Source organism: Triticum aestivum, chromosome 6A (genome assembly GCF_018294505.1).
Source record: "Triticum aestivum cultivar Chinese Spring chromosome 6A, IWGSC CS RefSeq v2.1, whole genome shotgun sequence".
Taxonomy (NCBI): domain Eukaryota; kingdom Viridiplantae; phylum Streptophyta; class Magnoliopsida; order Poales; family Poaceae; genus Triticum; species Triticum aestivum.
The window spans coordinates 558,082,616-558,105,822 of NC_057809.1; the positions used below are offsets into that span (position 1 = coordinate 558,082,616).

A 23,207-nucleotide genomic window follows, 5' to 3' on the forward strand; every position below is an offset into this window, starting at 1 on the left:
AGCCGAAGGTGGTGCGCGACACTCAGGCGGAGTGCGGAGGCGCCATGGTGGGCAAGATGCCCAACGTCCTATGGCTTGAGGGCTCCTTCGTAGAGACCCTAAAGGGGTGGCAATCGGGGTGGTTTTACATCACCAAGCCGCGCGACCCTGAATGGGTCGCAGCCCCCGAGTTCCGATCCGGACCCCCTACGCGGCTCACCTCCTAGAAAGAGACGGGCCTGTCATGGGGTAAAAAAGGAGAGCTGACCGGACTCCAAACATGCGTCCAGACCCTGGTGGACAAGAAGCTCAAACTTGTCAACGTAGTCCAGGTTATGCTCATCCGCCGGATCCTCCCGTGCCAACAACGGGCTTTCAACCTGTGGGAGTTCGACCCGGCGCAGCACCGAACTCTGAGCAGGCTCTTCGACACGACGTACGAAGATGCCTGGAAGGTGCTTTTCAAGGGCGCCGAGGCTCCCGCATCCGCTACCGAGGATCGCGGATTCAGCACGCAGCGTCACGCTAGTGCGGTAAGCTATTTTTACCTTTTATAGGGTATCCGTTTTTCATAGTTTGACTCCATGCGGGATCTAAGCTCCCTTACCTTTGACAGGATTGGCAGGAGACGTCCGGACAGATCAACTGTCCGGCTCCTTTGCCCGAAGGCCCAGCGGACGCTCGCTTGGCGAAGCTGCTGGTTCTGGCACCCTATGTGGTGCGGGAGAAGAAGGCCAAGAAGAAGGCCACGAGGACTCGAAAGAGTGCCCGATGCCAGGAGGTGTCGGATTCATCATCCGATGACTCCAAGACGCACTCCTCCCATGAAGACGAGGAGGAGGAAGAAGAGACCTCTCCCCCTCCAGCGGGGGGAGGGAAGAAAAGGAAGGCCGCCCCAACTAGGGAGGCCGAAGGGTCCAAGAAGGGGAAGACCCTTCCTCCGGACTACTCCGCCGACGCCAACAACGGCGAAGAGGAGTGGCCGCACAGGGCCAAGCCCCTGGCGAGATCGTAAGTATTCGGACACCAGAGCAATTCATAGTGTTCCTTTCTTGCACAGCTCCTCCTTACGCCGAATATGACTATGCAGTCCGCCCAAGGCCGGGCTCGACAAGTCGTCGAGCGGCTCCCTGGATTCGTCGGACGTGAATTCACTTCCGCCCGCTACCTCCCCCCACCCTACGGACGACACCGAGGTGCTGTCCCAACAGGTTCCAAGCCAGGAGGAGGTGGTCCTGGAGGCGCCGCAAGGCGACCTCCCGGACTCTAGGCGTAAAGGGGATAGAACCCCCAAGGGCTCCAAGTCCGGCCTTGAGCCGGACACCACGCCGGAACCTTCAACGGTTCCGGACTCCGGCAGGCGGCCTCCTTCCAAGAGGGGCAAGCCTACTGAGCCGGTGACCTCTGTCCAACCGAAGACACCGGACAATTTGCTGGAGGTGCTTAACGGCGCCTCCATCGACGAGGAGCACCGCACTTTTATGAGTGAGCTAATCCAGAAGGTTCAGTCCGCCAAGAGCGGACTGATTGAAGCCTGTGCCAGCCTTCTAACAGGCTTTGAGGTAAGTAAAAGATATGTAAAAATATTACCGCATAGACAGTAGCCCCTGATGCTCTGTTTGGCATTCAGAAAGAAAAGCCGGATAAAGGATCTAATAACGTTCGCATGAGTCTAACAAAAGTAAGTCAATACGCGTATGTAGGCTTCGCTTCTAGCATCCGCCGCACTGACTGCGGAGGTGGGCACGCTGAAGCAGAACCTCGAGCGGTCTGAGCAAGAGCTCGGCCTAGCCAAGCAGCAACTCGAGGAGAAGGAAGGTAAGAAATACCTTATTTAAATATGTGAAAGGTGCAATTGCAAAAAGTGATAGGATTAACGTGGATATTGTAGGGGCCACAACTAAGGTGGCGACCCTTAAGCAAGTGTTGTCCGAGGCCGAGAAGAGGGCGGCCACGGAGCGCACCGAGCGGGAGAAGCATGAGACGCAGGTTGGCGAGGTGCGGCAAGAGCTCCAGGCTCTCATGAAAAAACATGAGAGTTTGGAGCTTGACTCGAAGACGCGAGAGTCTGAGCTCGTGGTGGCCATTGAAGATGCCAAGTCTGCCAAGGCCGAAGCCCAGAAGGCCCTCCAGGAGGTTGAGGCAATAAAAAAGATAGCGGCGGGTAAGGCATTATTTATGCAAAGCAAGCACGTAAAAGTGAATTACTTGTTACTTACCTGAATCTGGAGCTCTCCAGGAGCATTCGCAGACTTGCCCCGTAGCGTGTCGGATGCCGCCGCCTTCTACTGAGCCGAGGAGGGAAGCTCGACGGAGAAGGTGTTCTGGTCTCAGTATGCTGAGGCCGAACACCCGGTGCCCTTAAGCGACTAGCTGAAATAGCTGGTCGAGCTCCATAAGGTGGCCGAACAGGCCATGAAGGGCCTCATAGTCCGGCTGTGGCCTGAAGAGGCCATGCCTGGGAGCTACTTCGGGCTGGTGAGGCGGCTGGTGGAGGCCTGTCCAAGGCTCGAAGTCATCAAGTGCTACGTATGCATCGAGGGTGCCCGTAGGGCGCTTGCCCGTGCGAAGGTGCACTGGGGCAAGCTGGATGCTGAGAAGCTTGTGAAGGACGGGCCACCGCCGGGCAAGGAGCATCGCAAGCCCGAGATGTATTATGAGGGCGTTCTGAAGGGTGCCCGCCTTATGGCGGATGAATGTTCCAGGGATGTAATTTTTGAGTAAACTCGCTCGTTTTGTCCTGTGCGCTGAAAACTTGTTCATGTGCGCTAAGCAATGCTTTTTGAATTTAAAATATTACCTTCTGTGCGTCCGTTTATCAAATTTGAGAGATGGCGAGTTGTCGGCTTCTGCCCCCATGCCATGAGTGCTGGGGTGTTCGGGATAAACAATAGCGCTCTTTTTCCCATTCTTGGGTCCTTCAAGGGAGGCGCTCAACACAATGAACAAGGCAATCGGACTATAATGCTTGAACACTCTCACTTAGCCATAGAATTCTATAATTTTAAATTTCGGCGAAGCCCCTAGTGTTCGGAAGACCGAGTTCGGGGCGCTATCCACGCCTAGGCCGGACAAAGCCGACTCCTCGCTCTAAGCGGCATAAGTCTTTAGGGACTCGAAAACCTCTCGAACAGCGACCAGCTCTCGCCTCATCATAACGGTCAGTTTTAGCTTTCTCTACTGAGGTGCTTAGCCCAGCTCAACTGGGGCACAATCGCAGTAGTTCTCCTAGTGCTACCTTAGCCGATATAACAGAACGTAAGGTACCAAAACATAGGAGCCGGGCAAACCCAACTATTGACCCAAGACATGATTCGGAGCCGATGCATATAATGCTATAAGTTCGGGGTGCCGCACTTGTGAAAGTGTTCGGACTTCTCACACCGTATTGTGGGGTACTTAAGCCCCTGGCGTATTGGCCGTACCAAAGTGTACGGGTGCAACATGTCATTAATGAACATATATTCGTAAAAAAGAGTAATGCAATAATAGACGGAAGCTATGCATTGTTTATTTAAAAAAGCTGCGATCAAAGCAAAACGATACAAATAGTGCAATAAGCAAAAGATGGGACTATTTAACATGTCCTTTCCAGGGGCGAGCTGCAGAATGGTATGTGAAACAGGTATACTGCTCGTTATAGAGACCACCTTAGAGTTCCATAGTGCGGCGTAGCTTTCTGCTTTCCTGGTTGTATCGTTTGTGCGGCAATTGTACTGCCGGACAAGCCTTCCGAAGAATGGAGTCCTGAAAATAAGAGAAAATTAAGAAATCGGCAGCCCCAGTGCGGTTTAAGCCGCGTTTCGGGCGTGCCGTGATGGTGCCCCTCCCCCTGTGCCCATGGTATTTCCAGAGCGTAGTTATGTACGCGCAACATTGGTTTCGCAAATTCGCGAGGGCTGGGGTTGGGGCCGCATTGCTACGCTTGCTCAGAACGTGTCAGGCGGTCTTGTTGTGGGTTGCTCCGGGCGCGCTTGGCAGTGTCTGGACGTTTAATGGCTGGACTAGAGAATTGCCTTGAGAGGCTGCTTTGTACTTCCGCTGTGAGAGCCGCCATATGCTCTTCCGTTCGGAGAGAGCGTTCGGTGTTTCCATTGACTGTAATGACTCCTCGAGGGCCTCGCATCTTGAGCTTAAGGTATGCGTAGTGTGGCACCACATTGAACTTGGCAAATGCGGTTCGCCCGAGCAGTGCGTGATAGCCACTGCGGAACGGGACTATGTCGAAGATTAACTCCTCGCTTCGGAAATTATTCGGAGATCCGAAGACCACTTCAAGTGTAACTGAGCCTGTACAGTTGGCCTATACACCTGGTATGACGCCTTTAAAGGTCGTTTTAGTGGGTTTAATCCTCGAGGGATCGATGCCCATTTTCCACACTGTATCCTGGTAAAGCAGGTTCAGGCTGCCGCCGCCGTCCATAAGGACTCTAGTGAGGTGAAATCCGTCAATAATTGGGTTTAGAACCAATGCGGTGAATCCGCCATGACGGATGCTAGTGGGGTGGTCCCTTCGATCAAAAGTGATCGGGCAGGAAGACCATGGGTTGAACTTTGGGGCGACTGGCTCCATCGCGTATACGTCCCTTAGCGCACGCTTCCGCTCCCTCTTGGGGACGTGGGTTGCGTATATCATGTTCACCGTCTGCACTTGTGGGGGAAAAACTTTTCTGTCCACTATTGTTCGGCGGCCGGGGCTCCTCCTCGTCATCGCTATGCAGCCCCTTGTCTCTGCTTTCGGCATTTAACTTGCATGCCTGCTTGAACACCCAACAATCCCTGTTGGTGTGATTGGCTGGTTTTTCAGGGGTGCCATGTATCTGGCATGAGCGGTCGAGTATTCGGTCCAAACTGGACGGGCCCGGAGTATTTCTTTTAAATGGCTTTTTCCACTGACCGGGTTCAGAGCCTCTGAATCCGGCATTAACTGCCGTATCCTCAGCATTGTCGCCGTTAATGCGGCGCTTTTGCTTGTTGCGACGCGACCTGCCACTGCTGTCCTTGGTATCCGAATTACCAGGGCTCTTGGTCATGTTATTGCTGCGAGCTAGCTAGCTGTCTTCTCCCACGCAAAAGCGGGTCATAAGTGTCGTGAGGGATGCCATAGATTTCGGCTTTTCCTGTCCTAGGTGCCGTGCAAGCCACTCGTCACGGATGTTATGCTTGAAGGCTGCTAGGGCCTCTGCGTCCGGACAGTCGACGATTTGATTTTTCTTGGTTAGGAACCGTGTCCAGAATTGTCTGGACGATTCCTCTGGCTGCTGAATTATGTGGCTTAGGTCATCGGCGTCTGGTGGTCGCACATAAGTGCCCTGGAAATTGTCGAGGAATGCGGCTTCCAGGTCCTCCCAACAACCAATTGATTCTGCCGGCAAGCTGTTAAGCCAATGTCGAGCTAGTCCTTTAAGCTTGAGTGGGAGGTATTTGATGGCGTGTAGGTCATCACCGCGGGCCATGTGGATATGAAGGAGATAGTCCTCGATCCATACCGCAGGATCTGTTGTGCCATCGTATGATTTGATGTTCACGGGTTTGAAACCCTCGGGGATTTGATGATCCATTACTTCATCTGTGAAGCATAGTGGGTGTGCGGCGCCTCTGTATTGGGCTATATCACGACGCAGCTCAAACGAGCTTTGTCTACTGTGTTCGGCCCGGCCGGATTTATTGTATCCGGAGTGATGATTACCGTCTCATGCCGTGGGGTGCCCACGCGATCCGTAGATCGATCTTGTTTGCCTTGCCTTGTCCTCCAATATATCTCGCAGGTCTGGCGCATTTTCCTGTGCCTTGGTATTTTTTGAGCGGCGCCGGGGTGCGGCTTGAGTGGAGGGCTGAGAGGCCTCTCTGTCGCGGCCACATCATGCGCTGGTGATGTAGGTTTAGGTGCTTCCTCCTCTAATCAGGGTAGCAATCTGCGCTTTGGGTAGCTCTTGGAGGGGCGTTCGAGTTCATACTCTTCGGCCGCAAGGACTTCAGTCCATATGTCGGCTAGCAAATCTTGATCAGCTCTAAGCTGTTGCTCTTTTTTCTTGAGGCTGCTCGCCGTGGCCATAAGCCTGCGTTTCAAATGCTCTTGTTCGACAGGATCCTCCGGCACGACAAATTCGTCGTCGTTGAGGCTTGCCTCGTCTTCGGAGGGAGGCATATAATTTTCGTCCTCGACCTCTCTGTCTGCCACTCTCTCATGAGGGCTGGCTTCTCCATCCTCCCGTGCTGAACCTTGATGGAGGTGGTTGTCTTCGGCACTGTCCGGGGTGTTATTATCTCCCGTGCCGGAATCACCGTTTTTGCTTTGGCGGGATTTAGAGCGGCGCCGCTGACGCCGGCGCTTAGGCTGCTTCTTGGAGGGGTCATCCTCCGTTGTTCCATCGCCATTGCCTTCTTTTGGGGTGTCCACCATGTATATATCGTACGACGAGGTGGCTTTCCAGTGCCCTATAGGCGCTGGTTCTTAATCATCTCCTGCATCGGCGTCCATACCATTGATGTCTTTGGAGTCAAAGTCGAGCATGTCGGTTAAATCATCGACAGTGGCTACAAAGTGGGTGGTGGGTGGGCTTTGAATTTCTTCATCATCCGCATCCCAACCTTGCTGACCATAGTTCGGCCAAGGCTCTCCTGATAAAAAGAGAGACTTTAGTGAATTCAGAATATCGCCGAAGGGCGAGTGCTGAAAGATGTCCGCGGTGGTGAACTCCATGATCGGCGCCCAATTGGGTTCGATCGGTAGGGGCGCGGAGGGCTCAGAGTCTGGAGAGGAGTCCGGTTCCTTGGAGTCACGGGCTTCGCAGAGAATAGGGCTGGTGTTCGGCTCGATCACCGTAGAGATTGCAGCCCCCGAGGCGGTGTCCAACCACCCATCCTCGATTGGCGCATTTGGCTCCGAATTAAGGGTCAGAGCTGATGCGGGTGTGGCCTCCAGGGCACTGTTCGGCGGCAGAGCTAGATCATGCCCATCGTGACAGTGCGGCGCATGCGGCTCGAATCCGTCGAAGATCAAGTCTCTGTGGAGGTCGGCCATGTAGCTCAAACTTCCAAATCTGACCTGATGGCCAGGGGCGTAGCTTTCGATCTGCTCCAAATGGCCAAGTGAATTGGCCCGCAGTGCAAAGCCGCCAAATACGAAAATCTGTCCGGGGAGAAAAGTCTCACCCTGGATCGCATCGTCGTTGATGATCGGGGGAGCCATCGGGCCTAAAAGTGACGACACAGAGGAACTCTCAGTGAAAGCACCAATGTCGGTGTCAAAACCGGCAGATCTCGGGTAGGGGGTCCTGAACTGTGCGTCTAGGCGGATGGTAACAGGAGACAAGGGACACGATGTTTTTACCCAGATTCGGGCCCTCTCGATGAAGGTAAAACCCTACGTCCTGCTTGATTGATATTGATGATATGGGTAGTACAAGAGTAGATATACCACGAGATCAAGGAGGTTAAACCCTAGAAGCTAGCCTATGGTATGATTTTTGTTCGTCCTACGGACTAAAACCCTCCGGCTTATATAGACACCGGCGAGGGCTAGGGTTACACAGAGTCGGTTACAATGGTAGGAGATCTATATATCCGTATCGCCAAGCTTGCCTTCCACGCCAAGGAAAGTCCCTTCCGAACACGGGACGAAGTCTTCAATCTTGTATCTTCATAGTCCAGGAGTCCGGCCGAAGGTATAGTCCGGCTATCCGGACACCCCCTAATCCAGGACTCCCTCACTCCCAAACCACCACTACGACCCGAACTGCTTACAACAAAACTTTTATTGAACCCTAATGAACCAGCTAAATTCTCAACTCTCGTACCCTCCATTTGAGTTTCAAGAATACAAAGTACAGAGGGGGCAAACTGCTCCGTCATCTCACGGAGCTCGCGAACTGTCGCGGGGTTGCCAGCACCGCGACAGTTCCAACATAGGAGACTCATTGCGCTTGGCGCGACCCCCTTGGAGGCCCGCCATACGCGCATCGTTTTTGTTTGTGACTGTGTTCTTCCCATTAATCTTGTCCGCTACTGAGGATGATATCTTATTTCCGTTTTGGCTCCTGCTTAGCCGATGGGCTCAATGGATCTTCTAGGGGAGGTAGCAGCAGAGGTTTATTCGCCCCGTCTACCACTGAAGCTGGTTTCACGACTGATGCCACTAGATCATTCGCCACAACGCTCCTCTTTCTGTTACCATCAACTTCATCCATGTCCATATCTTGGTTCTGCTGGGTATTCTGTTCAAAACCACGACCCCTGCCTCTGCCCGCATTGCCTCTTCCTCTTCTGATGTTCCCTCCTTGTCCTCTTCCTTCTCCAGGACCTCTACCGGGTCCTCTGAACCATGATGCTTTCAAATCTCTAAACAGCAGGGCCTTTGGAGGATGGACTCCATCGCAACACTCCTTGAAAAGATGACCCAATAGGCCACACACAGCACACCAAACCGGGAGTCTTTCGTATTTTCACCCTGAATATGAGCCGCCGAACCGTGTCCTTCTTGATCACCAGGGATACAACATTTTTGAGTGGTTTGTTGACGTCAATCTTGACCCTCACTCTGACAAAATTCCCCTCAAAATCATGGGAACTTGGCTCGGCATAAATAAACTCTCCGACCGTCGCAGACAAAGCCTTGATCTTGGAAAAGTAGCCTTCTAGGAAGTCGTGGATCTGGATCCACATCTCAATTCTGTTCAGCTCGATCGTCGACGGCTTTGTGAAGCCATCATACGGCGCCAGCACCACCGCTTTCCCTTTGTAAGCCCACGGTCCTTCTTCCATTACGCGTTCCCAATCTCCAAGGCAACCGAACTGCATCGTGTACAAGTTCTCCTCCAGCGGCTTGATCTTGACTTCCTTCGCCAGGTCCCAAGCCACCCGCATGGTTCTATAAAACCAGAATTGACTATAGGGTTTCTCAGTGTGAACCCTAGCAATGATCATCCACCGGGTCGCCGCCTCTGGCAGCTCCTCATCTTCCATGACCACATCTTCAAGTTCATCTTCTTTCAGCCCTAACTCTTCCATCATCGCCTCTAGATCAGATACGGGCGCACCCGTCCGTGATCCCGAAGCGGAATCTTCTATCGTACTCTTGCCCGAGAAAAACCTTGGCCGCGGGCTTAACAGATACTTTTGTTGCAATGAGAGACGTTTTTGGGAATAGGAGGACCCCCAACTTATTTGGGCCTTAAACATGGGCTTAACCCCTCAGAAACAGAACCTCCGATCCAGCCCAACTACCCCTCTCCCTCTCTTCTCCCGCACATTCTCCGACACGCTGCCCCAAAACTTTTGCAGCGCCTCCAAACCCCGCTTCTCCATTCCTAAAATTCCCCCAAAACTCCCAACTCCGAGCGGAGAATCCACACGATTCGGCACCCATTTCGAACCGTCCCACTCGCCGGAGGTGGCGCGATGCCGTCGAGGAGCAAGCGCGACCGCCGCGGCAGCGATTCCGAGGAGGAGGAGGAGGAGGAGGTCGTCACCCTCTCCTCCGACCCCGACGAGTCGGAGTCCGAGGCGGAGCGCGGGGCGGAGGCGGCCGACGACGACGACGACGAGTACGTGGCGGACAGCAGCGACGCGGGCGGCGTCGAGGACGAGGCTGAGGAAGGGGGCGACAGCGATGACGGCGGCGGCGACGGCGGGCGGCCGGTCCGGGGCGGGCGGCGTGGCGCTGCGGAGCCCGACGAGGAGAGGAAGTCGCAGAACGTGGACGCGCTCGTGAGGTACTCTCCGGCCCGACCATCTCGGCCCATGTGTGCGTGTCCGTGCTGTGCGCTGGTGGTGTATCGACGCATCTTGTGGTTGTGGATTCATAGGGGCTAGGGTTGGCGTTAGTGTTCATCTAAATTTTTTATGGCGACGATACTAGTCGATGGATGCTCCTGAATTGTTGTGGGGCATGCTTGTGGTTTCAGATGCCAATTCAGCATAAGAGTCCCCAGTGATACACTAGTCCACGCCCTGTTAGATACTAGTACATTTGAACAATGTGCCTCAGCTTGGGTGTGTTTGATCCGGTTCCTCCAGAATTTAGCATAAGAGACCCAAGTCAAATTCCTCTCCCCACACCGTGGTCTGTTCTGGAAAAACAGGATAGAATTTAAATCCTATGTAACTTACAATGTGGTAGACGGATCTCTCTTTTTCATCCCACTCGATTGGTTGTTTGCCATGTAATCTGCAGGGTTATCTCCTGAGAACTTTGTTCTGGAGTATCTAAGCCTGAATGTTGATGCTTTGATCTGACACCTCTCACTAACTAGCTATACCTGTCACTCAAGTTTTCGTAACGGCTTCAAGCTGAATATTGCCATTCAGTGTAAGTACGGTGGCTGTTGAGTATGCATATGTCTGAATGACTTGGAGGAGATCACATGAAGCTGGCAAATATGGACAGAGAGATTTAACCTTCTGTACTCCGTCTTGTAACTCTGTTCATATTTGGACAGAATGGACTTAGTCAATAACTCATTGTGCATACCAAGTAAACAGTAGGTAGCTACGTGCAACAGAGCTCTGTAGTGTGGATACTCTAGTCATCTCTCTGTGATGATTTTAAGCATAGAGATATGAGAGTGAGTACCTTGTACAATAGGACTAGCCTTCTACATGAAAAAAATCCGGAAATCTTACTGTATTGGTCAGAGAAAGTATGGTCAGCTGGAACAATCTTGCGCTATGTGATGTATTGCAAATGTTCACTTTAAGCCTTTTTCTCAGTTACAAGTCATTTTCTCTTAGATTGCCTTGCACACACTGAAATTTGTTTTGGTTTAATCGACTATAACATCACAAATGCACTCTTTTGTTTGAAGATATTTATGCATTTTTTCCTGGTTTCTGTCAGGGGAAACCTGGTTGTCAGAAGGCAGCCACTTATTCCACGTATCCTTTCAGTTTCTGATGCGGCAGCGATAGCTCGAAAACCATTCAAACCTCCGTGTGGAAATGGATATAGTGAAAATAGTGAGCTTCTTGCTCGGCGCCTTTCAGCTCGTAAAAGATTTGTCCCGTGGGGTTCAGCACAGCCATTTGCAGTTCCAAACAATCTTCAGCAGCTGCCTACCATTGCTAGTGTTGATTCCTCAGAGAAAGAGGAACCTCTTCCACCTGGCATAGAGCCATTAATTTTGTGGCAACCCGAGGAATGTGACAAAGAGAATAACAATTTTACTGCAATTGAAGTTGATCATCTGCTTGTACGTTACCTTCGTCCTCATCAAAGGTAATATATTATCCTGTTAATGTTTTTCCTATATTCATTTTTTACATGCTTGATGGCTTGCAGTGAACCCTCTATTTTATGGTTCCCCCCACAATAATTACAATCAGCATTAACTTTGTGCAGAACATGTACTCTCTGTAAGTTGTAGACATTCACATATAGATACTACATATTGCACTGTAGCTTTATTTTTAGTCTAAGCAGGTGCAAACAATAACTAACAATGCTGATTTCTTCTGAATCTTTGAGATGAAGATAGTAAATCACATGATTGTGTTGTAATGCAGGGAAGGAGTTCAGTTTATGTTTGATTGTGTCTCTGGGTTGCTAAGTGACGATGGAATTGCTGGATGCATTTTAGCTGATGACATGGGGTAATAAGCTGGAACAGTTCACGCCCTCCCTCTTGTCCATTTTTATACTTTGATATAAATACGTAATGTTTCTGTCTTTCAATCCTTTTATTTAGTCACTGACTCACTGTTACATAAAGCTACTTCTGACGCTTCCTTGCACTTTCCAGATTGGGGAAGACTTTACAGTCGATAACTTTGCTATATACCCTTCTTGCTCAAGGCTTTGAGGGTAAGCCAATGGTTAAAAGGGCTGTCATTGTAACCCCCACAAGCCTAGTTAGCAACTGGGAATCTGAGATAAGTAAATGGTTAAAAGGCAAAGTGCACCTGCTTGCCCTCTGTGAAAGCACGCGTGCTGATGTTCTTTCTGGAATAGGAAGTTTCTTAAAGCCCTTGAGCCATCTTCAGGTTTTCTTTTATCCAAACTCTTTTCCTTTCTGCTATTTTCTATTTACCATGCTTACTAATTGCAATCAGAATTGCATGTTCGTGACAATGTCTGGTGAATTTATATGTTTGGAATTGTTATCAGGTACTTATCGTATCTTACGAGACCTTCCGCATGCATTCGTCAAAATTTGAAATACCAGGAAGCTGTGACCTTCTCATATGTGATGAGGCTCACAGGCTGAAAAATGACCAGACACTAACAAATAAGGTATATCAGTTTGCCAATTCAGTTGCGTTTCATACATACATGAGTCGTTTGCACTTGAGTTCATCTCCGATTTTGCTCTTCTTGAACTCATGAAAACACTTGATGCACCAGGCACTGGCGTCCCTTCCTTGTACACGGCGTATCCTGTTATCAGGTACCCCAATGCAGGTAAGTTTTTGCTTTCCCATTCTTTTCCATATTGTAGCTGGAACCATTGTTTTGAATTTTGATATATTCATTTTCCTCTGCAGAATGATCTGGAAGAGTTCTTTTCAATGGTAAATTTTACAAATCCAGGAGTTCTGGGGGATGCCGCATATTTTCGCCGATATTATGAAGTATGTACGTTTTATGAAAATCACAAATTATACTGCTAAATACTCCATCCGTCCCGAATTACCTGTCGCAGAAATGGATGTATCTATCCATTTCCGCGACAAGTAACTCAGGATGGAGGGAGTATGAATTACAACTATTTATTAACAGATAGTGGTGTTCTCAGATATTTGTTATTCAAGTTTCTTTGTGTGTTGTGCACCTAAAATCATGTGCTATTCCTGTTAATTGCATTCTATCTTCCTTTCCTCTGTAGTTAACTCTAACATTACCTGCCCTTAACTGAAGGCACCAATAATTCGTGGAAGAGAACCCACAGCAACTGCAGAAGAAAAGAAGTTGGGATCTGAGAGATCTGGACAGCTTAGTGCAAAAGTAAATCAGGCAAGTCCTTTTCCTCTGAAGAAGGTTGTCTGCACCCTGTACTGCATATTTTTGAACAACTGTAATGTCCACATTTATGTTTTAATCTCCTCTAGAATTGTTTGGATGCATTTTCTTCTACAATTTAACGGGCTCTAGGTTAATTACCTTCTGAATTCTTCTGATGGCTTCTCAATGATATTCAGTTTATATTGAGACGGACGAATGCCCTGCTGTCCAATCACTTGCCACCAAAGGTATGTTCTGTCCAGTGTATATTTGGCTGGATATGTTCATCGCACATTCAGAAAAGACAAAAAGAATTGTGTACCTGCTATCCATTTTGTCTTTTATAGTGATTCCTCCTTTTTACATTATATAATTGTGCCTCATCTACATTACTTAACCCTGCTTATGTATAGATTGTTGAAGTAGTGTGCTGCAAGCTGACTCCTTTACAGATGACACTGTACAACCACTTCATACACTCCAAGAATGTAAGGAAATTTTATACCGTTCTGAGCAATATTCAATAGGCACATGTAAGGTACTCGGAGTTATATTTACAGTAGTCTGTGGTTGACCCTGTCAGGTTAAACGCTTGATATCTGAAGAAGCAAAGAGTTCTAAAGTTTTGGCATATATTACTGCTCTTAAGAAATTATGCAACCATCCGAAGGTAAATAATTTCAGTTTAATGTTTCGCCCCACGATATATCTCTTTCAGTGAAAGTAGTTTCGACAGTAGGATCAGAGTTTATTACAATGTATTTTTTTACCGCAATTAGTTAATGTCCGTACCTTGCTATACCCCAACACATTGAGCTGTCTCGTCTGGTTCTGCCTTCTACACGCCCTTGGCTCCGCTGCTGCACTTGGTCGATGTCCTCACCTGGCATCATGATGCTGTGGCCCTGCTTGACCTACACCTACATCCTCAGCATCTCTGCCACACTGAATTGAGCTTTGTCTTGACTCCTGTCACGATTTGTGTTGAAGTATTTGATTTTTCTTCCCCGCATCGAAAAAGTATTAGTTATGTTGTTAAGATATGTATCTGCGGCATTGTTTATAAGGTGGTAAGACGACCTAAGGCGAGCACCAACCGCCCTGACGCCTAAGTGACTCGTAAGCGCCTAAAGCGTGCATAATTGTAAGGTGCTGGCGTCCAAGGCGGGACGCCTTATAAACAATGACCCGGGAGGTTGAAGAGGGTGAATGAATTCCCACCACCACCGTCACCAGCTCTAATATTTGTAGTAGTAACTAGTAATGGATCTCTCTTTCAAGCACCATAGGCTTAACTAGTATACTTCTATATTGCTGTCAAGTGCTACCCTGCATCTGCATTGTATACTGGAATTATGTACTTTTCAAGACAATGTCCGTTGACAGTTTTAAAGCTTGTTGATGATAATGTATCCTGCATAGATTGACAATGTTATAAGCTGACCCCATATTCCTTGTAGAATGCGGAATAGGTTTGGTAACCGAGTTCTTGCACTGACTTTTTATTTCTTGATTACCTGGCAGCTGGGAAGTTACTAATATGATTTGATAGGTTATGGGAAATTCTGGGCTGTTGTTGCCTGTGTTACTGTTCTTCATAGCCAGCCTGCATCAGTTTCACTTTTTTGGTAACTATATTTAGCATCACAAACATATGTTGCTTGGTTATCTTGCTATTGCAGCTAATCTATGACACCATAAAGAGTAGCAAGTCAGGAGGCTCCGGTTTCGATGACTGTCTACGCTTTTTCCCTCCAGAACTGTTTCAAGGAAGGTATGCCTAACTTTTCTCACTAGCTTCTCAAGCAAATCCAACTTACCTGTATCATTTCTTTTATGCAAGATCTGGATCATGGACTGGTGGAGGAGGAATGTGGGTAGAACTATCTGGCAAAATGCACGTGTTGGCTAGATTGCTGGGGCACCTCCGACTGAAAACTGATGACCGTATTGTCCTTGTATCAAATTACACTCAGGTAAGATGTTTTTAATGTATTATGTTGATAACACAGTATCATTGTAGTAAGGTTTTGTTGGTCTTGGCGGGTCCATTGGGGATGGATGTTGTAAGATTTAAACTACGTTCCTCTCATTAATGAATTGGCTAAGCTCCCATCTGTATGCTTCAATAATAAGAAAATATGAAGGTATTGTTGGTGATAGCAAAATCCGTATCTCGAAAACTTTCCTGGGGTCCTGCAACAATAAGTCCAACATGAGTGCACTTATTACTGTCTATGTTGTCTTGAAAGTTCTACATTCTTTGTAGCCTTAGGCCTGCTAGTGCTAGCATTCTTTACACTGGCTAGTAACTTGTAAAGAAAGGGATACTAGTAACCAGTAAGCCATTATTAATGCCAAATCTTCATTGCCTTTACTATCATGTTTATGGTCAGACCATATCCTGCGGATATACTAATTATAAGAACTACGAAAGTCAAAAGGTATGTACTCCCTCCGTTCACAAATAGAAGATGTTTTGGATATTTCAATTTGGACTACATACGGACTGAAATGAGTGAACAAACACACTAAAATGTGTCTATATACATCCGATTCAGAAAAAAGTTGGAACCTCTTATATTTGTGTACGGAGGGAGTATCTTACAACCAGAATCCCTACAGCACGAAGTCATTGTACTTGGAATTAAGGGTGAAGTGATAGAATTACCTTAAACCTATATTTGGATATATGTTTGGTTTCCTTTTTGAACTGTCAAAATCATATATTTAAACTGCTCCCTATCCAAATTAATTGATGCAGTTTAGTACACCTTTATATACTAAACTTGTGCTAAAGCTGCGTCAATTAATTTGTATCGGAGGGAGTACTAGTTTCTGCACAAGTGCAGGTGACCTTATTTTTGCACCTCTTCCTACTTGTTTTGTGTACTACATATTCTCTGTATGTCTGTCATCAAACGAGAGAGTACAGTCTTTAGAATGTGCGTGTAAACTAGTTTCTGTTCATAAAAGGTACTTGTTATAATTAATTTGCTCTTTGGATACCTGCACTCTGCAGAGCTGGAGTCATTAACTATTATCATTGTTTAAAAGTGCAGACATTAGATTTATTTGCACAATTATGTCGGGAAAGAAGATATCCATATGTTAGACTTGATGGATCAACATCCATTAATAAAAGGCAAAAGTTGGTGAACCAATTCAACGATCTATCTAGAGTACGTAACATCAACCTTGTACCCTGAACCGAAGAACTTATAACCTATTATTATATTCTAAATTACTGTATTTGGCAGGATGAGTTTGCCTTTCTACTTAGTAGCAAGGCAGGCGGTTGTGGGCTTAATTTGGTGGGTGGAAATCGATTGGTTCTCTTTGACCCAGATTGGAACCCTGCCAATGATAAGCAGGTAAATATCTGTGATTTATCACTCTTGATGGTTCTGTTTGACTCCACACACCTTGCATGAGTTGAACCTTTTCATCTTTTGATATTTGCAAAGGCTGCTGCTAGAGTCTGGAGAGATGGACAAAAGAAGAGAGTGTACATATACAGGTTCTTGAGCACTGGAACCATTGAGGAGAAGGTTGACAGATCCATTTCTTTTCATTCCTTTTTACTTACTTTTTCATTATCAAGTGAAGGAATACCGAGTTGCTGATTACTTCTTCTGCTGACAATATGATATGCCACACTCATCTATAGGTATATCAGCGTCAAATGGCAAAAGAAGGCCTCCAAAGGGTTATTCAGCAGGAACAAGCAGACGACAAAATGCAGGATCAAGTACCTGGAGTTTTCTTTTCGATCCTTGAATGTGCCAAATATGTTAATTTCTCACGTCTTCATTTCACTTTTGCAGGGCAATTCTCTTTCAACAGAAGATCTGCGTGATCTTTTTACTTTGCATGACCAAGTCAGGTGAACTCTGCTTCTCCATTATAGCTTGGATCAGTTGCCAGTCATGTACATAAGTGTAATTAAGTTGTGTTTGCAGTCACCATTTTGTTGGGATCAAGGTCAAAGTTTCTTGCATATTACTCCCTCCATAAAGAAATATAAGAGCGTTTAGATCACTACTTTAGTGATCTGAACGCTCTTATGTTTCTTTACAGAGGGAGTATCATGCAAAACATAAGGCCTTACTACATAAATTGTTCATAAAAGGAGTTCATGATCATTTGATTTAGGTTGAGTGTGTAATAAGTAGTCAAACTACCATTGGCTTGCAAACAAAATGTCAAAAACTGTTGCATAATATGCTATTCATAGAAACCAGATTCGTTTCAAAGTTAGGCCTAAATACTCTTTTATTAGTTATTACCATTGAATACTATTCAAAATATGTAAAAGCCAATATCCAAATTCATTAGTTCCGTCTATATGTAGTTGATATTATACATCATCCTTTTCCTTCCATTTGGTCTCGCAGGTCTGAAATACATGAAAATTTGAAGTGCGATCGCTGTAATAAGGATCACTGTATGCCGTTAGATGGTAACGGTTTGGATTTAGATGCCGCTAAGCATGATACAGTTTCGACATCAAAAGAAAAGTTGTATACTGATATTGGTGGCTTTAGAGAGATCTCTGGATGTGTGCAGAAAATGAATTGTTCAAATCAACAGGTAGTTTATGCGACACCCATTTCTGTTAGAATGTAGTAGCTCTGTAGTTGCTTCAAATCTCAAGTACTTTGCTGCTCTGCTCCGTTCACACCCTTTTCAGATCGAACAACCTTCTGAAGAAGATTTACGAAGTTGGGGCCATCATTCTGATCCATCAACTGTACCTGATACCATCCTCCAGTGTTCTGCTGGTGATGAGGTGATAGCCTCAGTTCATGTCTCTTATGCATCTAGTTATATAGGTCTTCTTTGTGTTAGAACTCACAAATCTCACACCTTTGTTACTTTTTTAGTTTTTCCAGTTGTTGTAAGATTCTACCACTTCCACTTGATACACTTATTCGTACAGTTACCAGTTTTTTATCCGATTACAAGGAAAAGAAAGTTTAGTTTATTAACGTGGTTCTGTGGAACTGCTGCCATTTGTTAACAAATGACATGTGTATCTTGCAGGTTTCTTTTGTTTTCACCAATCAGGTTGATGGGAAACTTGTTCCAGTTGAATCTATGGTGCGATCAACAGCTCATCAACCAAATGGAGTGACAGCTAATGGAGAAAAAGAAGCGGTGAAAATAAATTCTCCGAGGAAACCTGGAAGGCAATCTTTACTTGGCAAGAATTTGAAGATGATGGGATTCAATTTGAAGAATTCCTCTTTGAGATCTCCAACTGAATCCAAGAGGACATCTCCAGTTTGCTTGCAACCGTTGAAAAAAACCAACCCCTCGTCAGATCATCAACCTCAGACTAAGAGACTTCATGTTGCTTCTGATATATCTGATGATGATTTTGTTTGAATCCATCAAACTTAGAGCTAAATTCTCTATTGAAATGACATCTGTTGATCTGTATTATGCCGTGTAAATACTGCCATCTCCTTCGTGCAGTGTATATACTGCATACTGAAAATCATATGACCCCCCCCCCCCCCCCCCCCCCCCAAAAAGCCTGCATCCCTTTGTAAAACGCATATCAAGTATATTTATTCAAAAATTGAAACGGTTGTAACTTTTAGAAGCTAACCGCCTTTTCAAGTGGACAGAACATTATTCATCACTTGGTCTTTCCATCAGAGTAAGAAAAACTGACATGGTTGCTGATAACCTGCAGATCATTCCAAGACGAAGGGCTGCACTACAAATCTAATTATTGTAACACACTAGCATCAAAGGTTCACTTCTGTTTTCGTTTTTCATACATTACAATCGCACAATGTGAGGCTGGTTTACTGTAAATTCATGGCATCCTTGAGCTTGTCTATAGATCTACTTTTCACTTCATGTGATGCTGTGGTAAATAATATTTTGGCTATTTTGACTGTTGTCTTAGTCTGTGTACAGCTTCCACAACTGGCCATAATATGTCTCACATTTGTTTTTAGGCCAGCACTTCTATCAATGTTAGCTCCTGGATATACATGCAGTTCTCAAATAGTTTTGGGTTTATTATTGTACTAAATGCTTCTGAGCTTAGCACCTCCGCTACCCCCCGCGCGGGATCTGAGAGATGTTTAGGTTGTAGCCGTTACCGTAATAAAAGTTCATGAATTTGTGAGATCTGCAGTATGCAGAGGAGACCAGCTGGGCAATTTGAGTGTGTTATTCTGACAAACAAATCGGGCACTGGGTTGTTTGCTTTCGCCTCCAGCTTTCTGTTATTTAGGCCTTACCATGTGGGTGACAGCCACACTCTCAAGTTAGTGTATTAAAGGCTTGGCATTTGCACTGTTGTGGTCACCCCCTTAGCATAGTCAAATCAAAGTACTCGTAGATCCAGCCTAGCGGCTATTTTAGTATCATATTGATCAAGTGTAAACTGAAAAATGGAAATTCCTGCTTATACAGGGGCTCACATTTCTTCAATCTACTCAAAATAGAACTTCGCTGCAATATAAGCTGGATGTTTTCCCCAGAACATCCTTAATATGATTTGTTGTATTTTGACATTAGAATTGCTACATGCAATGAGATATGTAGCCAGAGAAAAAGGGTGGGTGGTCTTCACCTTCAGTTATAACTATAAGGAAATATCTTCTGTTCTTTCCTTTTTTCTTGAGATCTGTAGGACTAAAGGTAGTGAGTTGAGTCACAATGAGGCTGGTCTTCATTCCCACCACTCACATGTGCAGTCACAAAAGTTAACACATTGCTAGAAGAAAATAATTGGTGCTGTTCATGTGCTCACATGGGTTCTCTTGATCTTAAGAGCTTGGCTTATACTAAAACTTTGACCATTATGTGGTTAGGTTTTCAAGCAACTTAACAAAATAGAATGCACATGCTTCTCTCCCCATGAATGATCTGCTTTTCCTATAATGGTTGTGAACTCTCATCAGTAGCTAAAACGTAATTCTATTTATAATGCATAATCTGCAAAAAATCCACATATTTTGAACTTTTGATTCCGTGTTCTTAGAGAACTCATACGGATCCTTTTTTATGTAATGATATTGCTGTGGAAATTAGACCTCACCTCAAACTGTTGATTTAGATTAGTTGGTCCAGTATTTCCAGCATAAAACCCTAGTTCTGTTGTCCTTGATATTACTGCATCATACCAATATGAAGATCCTAATTCAACCCATCTATCTGATAGTAGTGGGGACAAGTGTTAAATTTGATGACATACTTAAGGGTCATTTTGAAATGTGTTAGAAAAGTTTCTCTTCCCTGGCATGTCATGTTTTATATCTTTCCCTGGCTGCTAAGGGGGGAGTGAGGATAACATGATTAGATGGGTGCTTCGAAACTTTATTCTGTATTCAAGGCTGGGTGCACTGGAAAAGGCACATCATCCGACAACACAAGTAACCTAACCGAGGCTTAATCTGCTATCCTTTCTTATATGCGAGAGTTAATAATATGGTACTGTGAGGTGACCTGAGACTAGACGGGTATTACGTCCAGTTCATAATAAAATGTCCCTTTAGACATGAGCCTACTAAAACTTTTGAAACTTTGACTACAGATATCTTTTTGAATATCTAGCCTTGATACTTGGAGATCATATATGCAGATTTGCCTTGAAAAGTACTGGCATAATATCAACCTTTGTTTCAATTTATTGATATATTTGTAAATAGAAGTTAATGCTCCATGTTATGTGTCGGAGACCTGTCCAAAACGTCAGCTTTTCATGATCTGAATGTGGAGTATCTTGTTGCTGGTAATTTTACCATTCAAGCATGTTACTCTCCATCCATAATCCATTAACATGGTACTGTGAGGTGACCTGAGACTAGACGGGTATTTAAAATGGTCCTGTTTCCGCTAGGACACTATAGTTGTGACTTAATAGAAATAGGACAGGCATTACTAAGGAACAAGAACACTCCTTGACCGGTCCGCTGTGAGGTGACCTGTAGGAGGCACAGGACGGAGGACCCGTATTATGATTGGTCATGGAGATGGAACCACTGCGGGGAGGGAGAGGATCCTTTGGGATCACATGGTCCTCCTATTCTGAGAGGTCCATGTCGCCACCTCACTCCGGCTAAATAACAAACCGGTCAAGTATCGGTCAAATGATCTTGTTACCTACCTTCTCCCTCCCTCCTGCTGGTGCCCAACCGATCCCAATCCCGGACATGTTTAAGCCTGCTAGCATTTTCTTTTGTTAATGTGGCATGTGCATGTGCACTTAACAATATCTGCCAGGCTATAGATGTTCCAGTTCATCCTTTTTGTAGATAATGAGAAGTTTCAATTCATAGAAATGTCACAGCTAGGATTGGCAGTTCAAATTTCGGAGAAATTAAAATTATAATTGCAGCTCCCTTTGGGTGTGTTAGACTTTGATTTCTAACATTTTAACTGGATTTTAACTCTGATGATATGTAGCCAAGTAGACTCTGTAAGATTGCTAGCTTATCTGATTCTTTGCTTGGGCATTCCTACTCCGTTATGCCTTGAACAGGGCTTACCCTGGCACCTGGAGATCTTACCATTGACGTTGCTTTCCTCCTGAACAGCACATATCTGTTCATTTGTTATGGAGATCACTTTCTGGGCTCATCTGGTCTTGTTCTTGAGGTCCTATACGCGGTCTTCGCAGGGGCCGCTGGTCCTGAATCCACGGGGAAGAAAGCTACCACCGAACCTACGCCCCCGCCTCCGCACCACACCGTAGGCCGTCGGACTCAAGACCGTACGGATTTTCTTGTTCCTTGGTATATGCGGCTCATGAACAAAGCCTTACGATTCTCTTGTCTCGCATGACGATTCTCTTGTCTCGCATGATCTCCAACAGTTGGCAGGCCAGTATGGCCCTATGCCGTGTGGTGGATCATCATGTGTTCAATGAGGAAAAGGACTGTTGTCTGCGCCTCGCTAATTCCCCCTGCAATTATGGATGGGTCTAATTTGTTTGTTCTACTCTACACTTGGGGGGCGCACGAGAGGTTGGTATCCTTGCACCATACTCCTCGCAAACCCCACTATAATCATGCCCCTTGGCTCATTCGAAGAAATGATCATGCCCCTGGTCTCAATCATTCCATGTTGCTCGATGACACTACTGTTATATGATAATCGCAGACAAAACGTCGATTTCCCCTCAGACGTATACTACCTTTAAAGTTTGTAACTAAGATTATGCCCGCTCAGTCATTTGGTTGCAGTAAAAACACCATCTTTCACGTCACGACAGACGTCTAGTAGTAGTTCCGATGAATCTGATCTGGAAATAATTCGAAAAGGTTTACTACGTGTCAAGCTGTGAGGTGAGCCCAAGTGGCGTTGGTCGGTGCGGCAGCCAGACCTTGCCGCATCTGGGTCATGCACTGCACGTGCGCTTGCTTCCCCGGTGGTAAAAGGGCCGGGAATCAAGTGCGGTTGCGGCATGCCAGAGTTCACTCTATCCAACCACCGTGCCAATCACAAGCTGGACAGCCATTGTTTGACCGCGGCGAGGCCGAGGACCGGCATTCGCCAGTCGCCACACGTCCAAGCAACTAGTAGCACGCTTCCAAACAAGGAAGAATCGCTGCTGGGCGCTGGCACACCGACGCTCCTGACTCGAGAGATTCTTCTCCCGCCATGAGCGCCGCACGCACGCGTCCATGCCCTCCGATCAGCATTGGGACTTGCGATCTATCGTCCCAAGATCGCATAGCATATCAACAAACGGCCTTCTTATCCTGGGCCTGGAGCTGGCATGGAAAAACAAACACAAAACAACAGTTCGTTCCGGAACGATCCCGTGCTCTCAGTGAAAAAGTTTGAACAGTTGTACAGTGGCATGCAGTCAGTCATGCTGTGGCGCCAGGATTTCAAGTTTCAGATGCTGCCGTGACTCGAGAGTCAAGTTCAATGTAGTGACAGGTAAGTGGCTGGCCTTCAAAGCATAACCACGAAAAGCCATGACCAACCCTTACGTTTCATATGGTTCGAGTAAGCCCGCATGCCCGCTACGTATTGGCCATGCCGACATTATTTTTACTGAAATGCCGACATTGTGTACTCAGTATACTTCCCCAAAAAAATCTAGGAAAAAGCTACTAGTACTGTATTTCACCTATGGCGCTGATCCATTGTTCACCGGTGGAGAAAGCAGCTCGCCATGCATCTCAATCATCACCGTTCACTACAGGCGGTGCCAAACAATTGCAGCGCACATCCATCTACCCAAAGCTCCACCACAAAGCAGCTCCCCTTCCTCTCCTCTCCTCTCCTTTCTATATAACCCATCCAAATCCAC

General features: G+C 46.4%; 1 protein-coding gene across 1 annotated transcript; it reads left to right on the forward strand.

Moving 5' to 3' along the window:
- Nucleotides 1-9,212: 9,212 nt before the first annotated feature.
- Nucleotides 9,213-18,406, forward strand: LOC123128487 (DNA repair and recombination protein RAD54). The gene is made up of 21 exons (XM_044548509.1): nucleotides 9,213-9,692; nucleotides 10,817-11,194; nucleotides 11,482-11,568; nucleotides 11,718-11,958; nucleotides 12,083-12,208; nucleotides 12,320-12,376; nucleotides 12,460-12,546; nucleotides 12,833-12,928; nucleotides 13,114-13,164; nucleotides 13,330-13,404; nucleotides 13,500-13,586; nucleotides 14,599-14,690; nucleotides 14,760-14,892; nucleotides 15,979-16,098; nucleotides 16,177-16,290; nucleotides 16,384-16,467; nucleotides 16,587-16,667; nucleotides 16,744-16,802; nucleotides 17,314-17,509; nucleotides 17,610-17,708; nucleotides 17,963-18,406. Exons 1-21 carry the CDS (start codon nucleotides 9,379-9,381, stop codon nucleotides 18,305-18,307), a joined length of 2,922 nt encoding a protein of 973 aa, XP_044404444.1. The 5' UTR covers nucleotides 9,213-9,378; the 3' UTR covers nucleotides 18,308-18,406.
- Nucleotides 18,407-23,207: the final 4,801 nt, after the last annotated feature.

Coding starts and splice junctions, on each gene's coding strand:
- LOC123128487 (XM_044548509.1), top strand. CDS start 9,379: ATGCCGTCGAGGAGCAAGCGCGACCGCCGCGGCAGCGATTCCGAGGAG. Junction 12,377..12,459: donor TATCAGGTACCCCAATGCAG/GTAAGTTTTTGC, acceptor TTTCCTCTGCAG/AATGATCTGGAAGAGTTCTT. Junction 12,929..13,113: donor TTAGTGCAAAAGTAAATCAG/GCAAGTCCTTTT, acceptor AATGATATTCAG/TTTATATTGAGACGGACGAA.